This window comes from Echinops telfairi, unplaced genomic scaffold (assembly GCF_000313985.2).
Source record: "Echinops telfairi isolate 266 unplaced genomic scaffold, ASM31398v2 ScPeMD7_3533;HRSCAF=4204_0, whole genome shotgun sequence".
Classification (NCBI taxonomy): Eukaryota; Metazoa; Chordata; class Mammalia; order Afrosoricida; family Tenrecidae; genus Echinops; species Echinops telfairi.
The window spans coordinates 101479292-101490526 of record NW_022107431.1 but is presented as its reverse complement, the minus strand read 5'-3'; the positions used below and the strand labels follow the sequence as shown (position 1 = coordinate 101490526).

At 43.5% G+C, this 11235-nt stretch overlaps 1 protein-coding gene across 1 annotated transcript in view; it reads right to left on the bottom strand.

Annotated features, from left to right (window-relative positions):
* CGAS (cyclic GMP-AMP synthase) overlaps nt 1–11235 on the bottom strand; it is an 18280-nt gene that overhangs the window by 4505 nt on the left and 2540 nt on the right. Inside the window, exons 2-4 of the mRNA XM_013003716.1 lie at nt 10987–11232; nt 6133–6352; nt 3010–3252 (exon numbers count right to left, since the gene is read on the bottom strand). Coding sequence (XP_012859170.1) covers nt 3010–3252; nt 6133–6352; nt 10987–11232 — 709 coding nt within the window. The remainder of the gene's footprint in view (nt 1–3009; nt 3253–6132; nt 6353–10986; nt 11233–11235) is intronic.

Genomic DNA, 11235 nt, shown 5'->3' with positions numbered 1-11235 from the left:
AGGGAACTGCTAAGGCAGCTGCACCCTGGTGCAACCATCACAAAGCAAGAGACCCGAGAACTAGAAAGGCAAGGCTCACCACCCATTTATCCCTCTGCCTTTCAATTAGCCCCACATGTGATTATCGGCCAGGCTGGCACAATTAACTAACTCATCACCTTATGATGTTGCTCTAGTTTTGCTGTCATTGTTTTTAATCTAGATTTCTTTCGGATCAAGTTTTCACATAGTAGTGTTAAATTGCTAAGAGGAGTTTTTTTAAAATGCTGAGTGAAGAATGTTGAATATGGTTAACTGTGTTTTCTGCTTCTATTTAGATGATCCTTTGCTGGGTTTCTCCTCCATCCTGTTAATGTGGTCAATTATATTGATTTCTTTTCTAGTTATAGACCAATCATATATTCCTAGTATGAAACTAACTAGTGAATCGGGTGCTTAAACTTTAAAAGAGGTAGTAGTCCTGGCACAACTTGGGGGACAGATGAAATCACTCTTATTTTATAAAAGGATCATCCCCCCGTTTATTTTTTATATACTAAAATTTACAAAGATCATTTATAGAAACAAAATATCATAAAACAATGCAGCAGCATATAAATGGTACTCCACTTTACCATGGTTATGTTAAGCTCTTACTTTCCCCCTGCCAACCATTTTCTCATCTGAGCCCACTGTTTGCTTCAAGGCACCTATTTTAATATGTAATTACACGTTATTTATCCTTTCACTTAATTTCCTCTAAGAAAATTGTATTCCTAATAATTAGACTAGAAAGAATAAATAGTATTCTTAATACAAATTCCTAGAGGAAATAAAACTGCATTCTTAATATTCACTGCCATCAAGTAATTTCAACTCATAATGACCCTAAAAGACACAACAGAACTGCTCCTTTGGGTTTCCAAGACTTTAAAATCTTTACAAGAGCAGACAGCCTCATTTTTTTCTCATGGAGCACCGGGTGGGTTTGAACCACTGACCTTGTGGTTGTCAGTTCATGCACAACCCACCACACCATCAGAGTTCCTTGCATTCCTATTAAGTCTAATTATTAGGAATTATATATCTTAGACACACTAAGTGTTAGATAACAATTTTATTTCCTAGAAGTGTATACCCTAAAAGGAGCCCTGGTGGCGTACTGGTTACACAGTGAACTGCGACCTAAAAGGTCAGCAGGTTGAAACCACCAGCTGCTCCACGGGAGAAAGATGGGGCTTTCTACTCCCAAAAATCGTTACAGTCTCGAAAACTCACAGGGAAGTTCTACTCTGTCCTATACAGTTGCTAAGTCGACTAGATGGCAGTGAGTTTTAAGCAACCTAAAGCAACATGGAACAAAGCATGAGCAGATACAGGCACATCCAGTTCGTCACAGTACTGTTCACACTAGCAGAAGATGGAAACAATGTAAGTGCCCAATCATGGAAGAATGGATTTACACTCTGGTCCATAAACACAATGGCACACGAGGCAAAGCTGAAGAACAATTATAAAGCTGTGAAATACCCATGACACGGATGGACTGGAAGGACATTATGCTGGGTGAAATTAGTCAAGCACAAAGAAGAAATATTGCATGATTTCCCTGTTATTTTTAAAAATCGAGAAAAGGTTTTCATACCAAAAGAAACAGACTGATGGCTACCAAGGTTAAGAGGGAAGCAATAGGCTGGGGTATTAACTCGGGTGAAGACAAAGGTAACACACTACAAGATAGAAATGGGGGGTTGGCAAAAACAGGGCAAGCTATTGAGGATTTTGATAAGTTGTTAAATGCAAAAACAGTGAACTGATATATAGAGACCACTTAATTCACAGTAAAAGATTTGAAGGAAAAATAAGTGGATATCTTTAGTATATCAACAGTTTCTAATAGTTGGGAGGGGAGAGAACAGCCAAAAAAATATGGATGGCATAGGAACTGAAAATACAGGGAATCCAGGACGGATGAGCCCTATAGGACCAGTAGTGTGAGTGGCGAAACAGGGAGGGTAAAGGGAGAATGGGTAGGAAAGAGGGAACCGATTACATGGAACTGTGTGTGACCTCCTCCCTGGGGGGCAGACAACCAAAAAGTGGATGAAGGGAGACGTCGGACATGGCAAGATATGACAAAATACCCATTTATAAACTATCAAGGGCTCATGCGGGAGGGGGGAGCGGGGAGGGAGGGGAAAAATGAGGACCTAATGTCGGGGGTTTAAATGGAGAGAAAATGTTTTGAGAAACGATGTACAAATGCGTTTTACATAATTGATGTGTGTATGGATTGGGATAACAGTTGTATGAGCCCCTAAATAAAATGTTAAAAAAAAAATTTTGGATGGCTCTTAAACACATGAAAAATACTCAACATCATTCATGATTAGAGAAATGCAAACCAAATCCCATGGAAAATACAGCAAAAGCATGATCCCACTCAAGAAAATACTGGTAAGTTAGACTTTATTGAATTTGTAAACTTCTGTTCTGCAAACAGCACTGTTAAGAGAATAAAGCCACTGCCTGGGATAAAAGATCTGCGAAACATCTTTCTTTCTCCCATAGTGAAGCCTGGTTTTCTATGGGTCATTGAGTGGATTCAAACCACCAGCCTGTCAGCGAGCAGCCAGGCACGTAACCATTGTGCCACCAGGGCTCCTTAATGCACTGTACAGGGGAGCAAAGAGGTTTGTGGAGGCTTAGTAATCAGCCAAAAACAACACTGCAGATTCCGATCCCGGACCATCTGACGCCAAGGCTAGTGCTGCTTTTCTTTATGAAAAAGAGATAAAATTTTAATGTGGGCTTCTAGACACTTTACAATCTAATATTTGATATTATTACTACATTCATTCCGTTTGCAATTTTCAACAAACTACCACCTTACTGCCGACTTAGCCTGGTGGCTTCTGAAATGCATCAGCATTATTTGTCTAGCAATCTTTTACTGCCCTAGTAAAAACATTAACATTTCCCCATCAATATCTCTTCAATTAGTGTCTTCAATTGGCACCTTCAAAATACCTTGAAAACAGTGTCCTTCCTTTGCATGCTTGGGGACGAGGTAATACGGCTGTAGTCTTAGGTCCCGTCTAACTTTCACTCCAAGCCAGTTCTGGATGGGCAGACCGTTTTTGGTGCTAGCAGGCCAGCTGCTCTTGGACTCCAAGGCCAAGATTATATCCACAGATATTTCCATAGGGCTTTTAATGAGAAGCGTTACGGCAGGGCTCCCTTTCTTTTTCCTCTGCAGAGCAATAGCTGTATCTGTCGAAATGCGCAGAAAGGAACAAAAGGTTGAATGGATCTAATTTTCTCCGGAACTCTCAAGAAAACCATGCAACAGGAAATCGATACAACACTAAACATTCAGATGAAATGTGGTTCTAGAGTGGAACCTAACTCCACAAGGCAAAAAGTGTTATTTCTATGATGACTGTATATTGATAGTTCATATAGGGAGGCATCAAGATTGTGTGTGGTATGTAGAACGAGGAGCCTTGGGAGATGGCGGGGATTAGGAATGCTGTGATTGGATTTTTATTTGGAATCACAGATGGCTACAGCAAAACCTGGAGAAGAGGGCAGGCATGAGTGGGGAGGCCAGAGCGAAGGCCAGAGCAGTCGTCCAGGCCAGAGGTGTCTGGGGTAGCACCCAGGCTGTGAGAATAAGACACAGGAAGCAGCAGTGGTAACAACTGACCAGTTCCCATCTCAAGATGTGCAGATGGATTACATGTGTGAGGTAAGGAAGAAGGCAGAAGACTGGGATGTCATCGCAGGTTGAAGCTAGGCCCACTTTCTAAACGCGAGGAAGCAAGTGGAAGGAAAATGGGCTGGGATGAACTTCGTTTTAGATGCATTGAGATCTCGGTGCTCACAGAGCATCTATCTGGTGGCGATGGCTGCAGGGCCGGTGGTTATGGTAGTCCGAAGCTTGAGAGAGACTGGCTTTGGCAATTAAGAGCGTGCCAGGAGTTATAGACAGGAATAAGACTTTAGGGAGACACCATTGGGAACGAGAAGATAAATCACTAAGTTGAAAACCTTAGACAATACTCTCATTTTCACCTTACATAAATCAGCACATCTGTCCATCTTTTATCCATTGCTTCTTTCTTCCTTCCGATGTCCACTGTTGAAGGATTGTGGGGAAGTAACATTATTCGGTATGGCTCTTCTGGCCATGTCTTTATAATTCCCATCCAATGATAGGGTGCAGCCAAGCACATAGAGTGTGAAAGCTTTATAGAGAAAAATGAACCGTTCCGCCACTCCGATGGGTGTATAAGTGAGCTATCTCAGAATCAGGAAGAGAGAATCCCATGACCATAATCATGACTGTTGCCTGTGAGCCTATATCATCTTTCCGAAGCAAACAATCTCAGATTTCAGAATAGCCGACCTTTGGGTCAGCAGTCCGATGCTCCAGTCACTGCTCCGTAAGTTACCAACAAAGCCGCTGGTTTTCTGGCAGTTGGCAGCATTTTAAACACTGACCGCCCCTCCTGCAACACACTCACGGTCTCCTTTTGTTCCTTTTCAGTCTAATCTCGACTGCGACCATCTTGCCACTCTATTTAACACTGCAATTTGCCCCTCACCCCCAGCCCCAGAACCCTCCTGATGCCTTTTACTTCATTGGAATCACCCCCCCCCCATAGTACTACTATGCTAGCATGCTACCACATGCTAGCACACGAGTGTTTTTAATGTCATTTGAGTTTTTGTTGCTGTTGTTGAACAAAGCAGACCCTGATGCGATAGCTTCTATATGTTCAACTCAGGGACAGGGATGACCCGCTGAGTTCTTCCTCCCTGAGGACATCCAGGCCCTCTCCATTAGGGTTTCCGGTTAGTATTAATTACATGTCCCCACTTGGAAGATTGTAAACTATAGAAGGTTGAGAATATTAACCTATGTACTCATTACTGTAACCCAGACATCTACAACAGCACCTGGGACTGGATGTTCAGGATATATCTATTACATCAATAAGTAAGTGAGCCTGTCCTCTTTGTCTAGATGAACCCATCCACTCACTATGGCATCTGTATATTGAAGAATTTCAAATGTTTACCTGCTGCCTCGACATGTTCTCTGAACTCCAAACCCATATCCAACTGCCTATGTGACAGCCACTGGGCTGCATCTCAGGAACTTTCATCAGATCCAAGCCAACCGCCTAATTACATCCCAAATCATGTTCTTTCTCAGTCCTTCCTGTCTGGGAGTCAGATCTAATTCAATCCTTTCCCGCACTCACTCCCCACACTTAATCCAGCAATGAGCATCGGTATAGCTTGGACTTGTCTGCTTCTCTCCATCCTCAGCAACTTCATTCTTCCCCGTCTAACAACAAAAAACCAAACTTACTGCCAATGACTTGATGCTGACTCATGGTGACCCCATAGGGCAGAGTAGAACTGCCCTATGGGTTTCCAAGACTGTAACTCTTTGCGGGAGTAGAAACTCCCGTCTTTCTCCCTCCCGAGAAGTAGCTGGTGCTTTCGAACTGCTGACCTTGCAATTAGCAGCCCAACATGTAACCACTACGCCAACGCCACTGAGGTTCCCACCATCATTTTTCACCTTTTAAAAACACAAAATAAATCAACACTTCTTGACGGAAGCTTGTCCTTGGCTTACCAATACACAACTCTTACTGACGATCTCACATTCTTATGAGTTGTGGCCTCTTGGGCACCTCTTCAACGTCACCTCCGGCCACCCTTCCCTTGCCCATGAACCTTTCTGTTTCTTGACATTTCCAAGCTATTTTCTGCCTCAGGCCTTGCCCTCCTGGCCTCCTCACTCGAAACAGTATCACTTGTCTTATACTTCGTTTCATTTCTTCTAGTCCATCACAAGCTTCAAGAGGGGTGCCCATCTGTTTCATTCAATTAGTATACCCGGGGTTCAGGCAGCAACTCAATGGCTGTTCTACTGCAGCCTGAAACAGGGCTGATCCACATTTGGGAAGAGGACCGAGAAAATGTAGTAGACAGAGACCACGAGACAAGCCAGGTTCCAAGGGGTTAGGAGGACAACAGCTTAGGGATGCCGAGGAAGACCACGAAAGGGCTAGACAGTGGCAGTTAATGTGTCTGATGAACCCTGGAAAAATCAAAAGTCAGAAATCTTACCTTCAATGTTTTTAATTTCTTCCTTAATGATTTTCCTAAACTGTGCCAGCATTTTAGAAGCAGATAATATTTCCCCTTCTAAAAACTGGCTCAGAGGATTTCCCTTGGGGTTTCTTTTGAGCTTCACAAAGTAAAAAGCACAACTATCGAAATATTCTTCTAGCTGGATTCTTTCAATGTTCAGTGTGAACATGACATCAAATTCATTTGGCGCAGATATCTACAAAATAGTGAAAACAGAACTAAGATCTTGCTGGTAGATATTTTCCAAGCTACTGCGATTGATGGTTTTTCTTGAAATTTCTACTTAAAAGTCTTCTTTGAAAAACAAAATTCCTACCATTTACATCCACTGGGAAAAGGACTAGAGGAGCTAAGAACAGGATATTACTGATTTTATTGTAACTTCTTTTTTTTCAATGAGTTTTTTAAAAATCATTTTATTGGGGGCTCTTACAGCTCTAACATTCCATACATCAATTGTATCAAGCATATTTGTACCTATGTTGCCATCATTTCCAAAACACTTTCTATTTATTGTAACTTCTTATGGTGAAGTGAAGTTGCTTTGCTATGGCTCTTCCATCCTTGTCTCTGTACCTTCTACCAAATGACTAGGTGGCACCACACAAATAGGGGATTGGCCGGTTTTGTCATTCTTCTGGGTATGAGAGCCAAGTCAAAACAGGACGAGATTCCTGTGACCACCAAGAGACCCCTGCCTGTAGCAGCAGCAGAGGGAGAGGAGCCATGCTGAGAACCAGCGAGTGGGAGGCAAGGCAGCAGGCGTCCATGCAAGCAGAGGCCAAGGGATCACATGACTGAGGGAGTGAAGACCAAGGAGAGACGTGGCTACTGGCTGTGAAGAGATGCTGCCAGGGATCAAGGACTGTATCCTAAATATTTTCTGATTCTGGTTTGTGGTAACCTGCTAACTTCCCATAATCATGAGTACTGTCTGCGAGTTCTGTGTGGGCCCTGTGACAGATGAGCAAACCCAGCGGAGAAGTCAAGTTCTCTAGGAGAAAAGGCTAACGTCAGAAACGGGTAAAGAAGAATGGAGGACAGAGACCTATCTGACCTCTGCCTGTGGCAACTGACCTTGGGCTGGTGTGGACTTGTTTCCTTCTCCCTACCGGCGCTGGAGGAAGTCACAAGTAGTCCCTATGTTATTTCCTCCCTTCTATATTCATCTTTTTAAAAACCATAAATGCAATCATTTCTATAATCAAGATGATTCTAAATTATATCAAGAAAGCTTATAAAAACCTATTCCTAGTTATTTTCAGAGTTTATATTTAGTAAAACTAAAGCCCCTTGTAATGTTTTCTTTTATGCCACAAGATATTGCAGGTCAGCCTCAAATGACAATGGTTTAAAAAATGTGTAGTCCCTTCCTGGCCAGGTGAGCAAGAGCCACCTCGTTAAATCTGCAAGCCACCCAAACGAGCGTGAGCCCCAAGCCATGCACTGTGTGATGTCTTGGAAGCACAGCATTTTTATGTGTCAATTAATTTCCATTTTCATCTCACAATAATAATTTCTTAAAGTATGATGGTACTTTTCTTTTTAAAATGTGCCCCTAATCATTCGTGAGTGCTAAACTCCAAGTACAGTTCTTGGATTACACTCTTCAGCACAGTGTCATCCATGTCTTCTAGACACATGACATGCGGTAGTTTGAACAGAGATGTACTTGAGGTTAAAACACATACTGAGTATGACAAGTCAGAAAGATGGAGTAAGAGACTCCATCTTTGTTCATAAAAGCAGTAGGAATGTAGGTCAAATTCTCCAGGACTCTGTAGACTAACCAAAGGCGAACAGGAATATGGCGTCTACTCACACAAAAAAACAGTGGAACCCTGGAAACAACACTGCGCTTTTTAGGGTTCAAAATGGTCCTATGCCCACTCTTGGCCCCTCAGAAAGCCCTCTTATTCTGACTCCCTGTCAGTAATCGCCCACCAGGAGTAGCCAGTATTATGACTTCTAATTCCATAAATTACGTTTGCCTGTTTGAGGATGTCATATAAACAGTCATAGAATATGTACACTTTATATCTGCATTTTTCATTTAAAAAATTATAAATGTGCCCCCTTTTCTGCCTGTGAATGGTGCAGAGGAAACATTGTGAGGGGTCCCACGCCACCCCACCCTCCATGCCATCCTGTCTAAGTCGGAGACTCCTAAAGAGCCCCGCACAGCTGCCGAAACTCTTCATCGGAGGGTTGAGCTTTGTGAGTCTGTGGAGCCATTGTGAACAACGGGGAACGCTCAGGGACCGTGTGGTCATGAGAGAGCCACACACCCAGCGCTCCAGGGCCTGTGGGTTTGTCACTGACTCCCTGTGGAGGGGGTGGATACAGCCATGAATGCAAGGCCACACAAGGGGAAGGGAAGAGTTAGGGAACCGATCAGGTTGTCTCCCGGGAGGACTTCAAAGAGCAGGTGTCCCTTTAATGCTGAAAAAGATCTCTGTTGTTGGCATCAAAGGAAACACTGAAGAGTACCACCTACGAGATTATTTTGAGCAATATGGGAAATTGAAGTGCTTGAAATCATGACTGATAGAGGCTCTGCTTGTGTGACTATTGAGGACCATGGCTCCGTCCTGTGAACGGCCACCACTGTGAAGTAAGGAAAGCCTGTCGAAGCAAGACATGGCCAGTGCCTCTTCCAGCCAAAGAGGTCGAAGCAGTTCTAGAAACTTTGGTGGTGGGGAAGGAGGTACTCTTGGTGGGAATGACAACATTGGTCGGGGTGGGAACTTTGGTGGACGTGGTTGGTGGCTTTGATAGCAGCTGTGGTGGTGGTGGATATGACAGTAGTGGGGGTGGTTATAATGGATTTGGTAATGATGGAAGCAATTTTGAAGGTGGTGGAAGCTACAATGATTTTGGCAATTACAACTGTCAGTCTTCCCATTTTGGACCAATGAAGGGAGGAAACTTTGGAGGCAGAAACTCTGGCTGTTACAGTGGTGGAGGTCAGTACTTCGCCAAACCACAAAACCAACATTGTTATGATGGTTCAAGCAGTAGCAGTAGCTATGGCAGTGGCACACGATATTAATGACTACCAGGAAACAAAGCTTACTCAGCAGAAGAGGAGAGCCAGAGAAGTAGCAGGGAAGCTACAGGTTACAACAGAGTTATGAACTCAGTGTTGGCAGGGCTCAGCTGCTACAAAGAAGACATGTTTTAGATAGTACTCAAGTGTTTGGGCAAAAGAACTCAAGGACTGTATTTGTGACTCATTGTAACAGGTTATTTTAGTTTCTGTTTTGTGGAAAGTGTAAAGCATTCCAACAAAGGGTTTTAATAAAGTTTTCTTTTCATATCCATAAGGGAGCAGAAATCCCATATAAGGTCAATATGAATTAGAATCGACTGGATGGCAGTGATTATATTGCTGTTGTTTGCTTACTGGAAATCTGATCTTTTATTAGTCTGTGTAGTATTTCACTGAATTAGTAGAACACATAAAAATGTATTTGTCGAGCTGATATCAAGCGTTCAAGTAGAAAGCAAATGTTTTGGGAATGATGATGGCAACAAATGTACAAATGTGCTTGACACAATGGATGGATGTATGGATTGTGATAAGAGTTGTATGAAGCCCCAATAAAATGATTAAAAAATAAAATAAATAAAAATAAAAGATTAAAAAATGTATTTGTCAACTCTGTTGATGTATACTTGAGTTATTTACAATATTTAAAGATATATGTTGCAATTAGGAATGCTGGTGGCATAGTGGTTACACACTGGGCTGCAATATGCATGGTTGGAAACCACCAGTCGGCTCTGAGCCGAGAGAACGGCAGGGCTTTCTAGTCCCATGAACAGTTACTGTCTCAGAAACCCACAAGGGCAGTTCCACCTGTCCGATAGGGTCTCTGTAGTCAGCATCAACTGGATGGCAATGACTATGTTGCAACTGAGAATATATTCAGCAAAATATGTTTACCGTTTGGAGGTAATACTGTAAACACGCAGTCTTCAACACCTACACAGGGTTGCTATGAATCAGAGTAGTGGGCTTACCAATTTGAAGAGCTTGGAATCCACGTTGGAAAAAACGTTTTGTATGCATCCCTCAAGGAAGAGAAAACATTGTTCTGCTGTATGCCTTTCTTAGTTCTCCAAGGACATCAATATGGAGAAGTGAATAATGGGACAGACTGAGACAGTTAAGGAAGTCCAGCCCATTCTCGAATTCACTGGCTTGAGGATTTTTCCTAGGCAATACAGATGCCCTCCTCATTTAAAATAAAATGGCTCTTAGATATATTAATTTTTATGGAATTCCTCGAAGATGACGCTGAATTATCCAAGTCGGAGTTTATCAACACCAAGTACACAGAGAGCAGATAGAGAAACAACACACATCTGCTTACATGAATGAATCCATATACTTGAATTTGCCTTGTAGCTGTGTCTTGAAAGAGGCGGGCAATCAGTGTGCTTAGTTGGATAATCCTTGGATGGACAGACGAATGAAGTGAGCCATTAAGTGGGTCTATTTAATTAGAATGGTGCCACAGGTGGCCAAAGGGGCCCTGGTGGCACAGTGGATTTGGGATTGGCTGCTAACAAGAAGGGTGGCAGTTCAAACCCACTAGGCTCTCTGCGGGAGAAAGGTGAGGCTTTCGGCTCCCAGAAGGGTTTGCATCCCTCGGAAACGCACAGCGGCAGTTCTACTCTCTCCTACAGCTCTCTAAGCGTAGGAATCGCCTCGATGAAAGTCAAGCCGGTTTTTCTTGGTTTGACTTAGAAGTCTAAGGGGTAGTGAGGGACCAAGGAAGAAAGTCCGGGAGGCAGAGGGGAGGGACGGGAAGCAGTGCTCACCTTCACGTGCTCATAGTAACTCCCGGCGCGCAGCAGCGAGGTGCCTCGGAACTCGCACTGACAGCACTGCAGCCTCCGCTGCAGGTGGTCCACGACGCGGTTCACCACCTCCGCCGCCCGGCTGATCTCGGCGCGGCGCAACTTCAGGCTCTCCAGCACCCTCCGGGGCTTCCAGCCTTTGGGCGCCGACTCTCTCCGCTCGAGGCCGGGGGGGCGCAACTCCTTGGGCCCGGTGGCCGATCTCCGCTC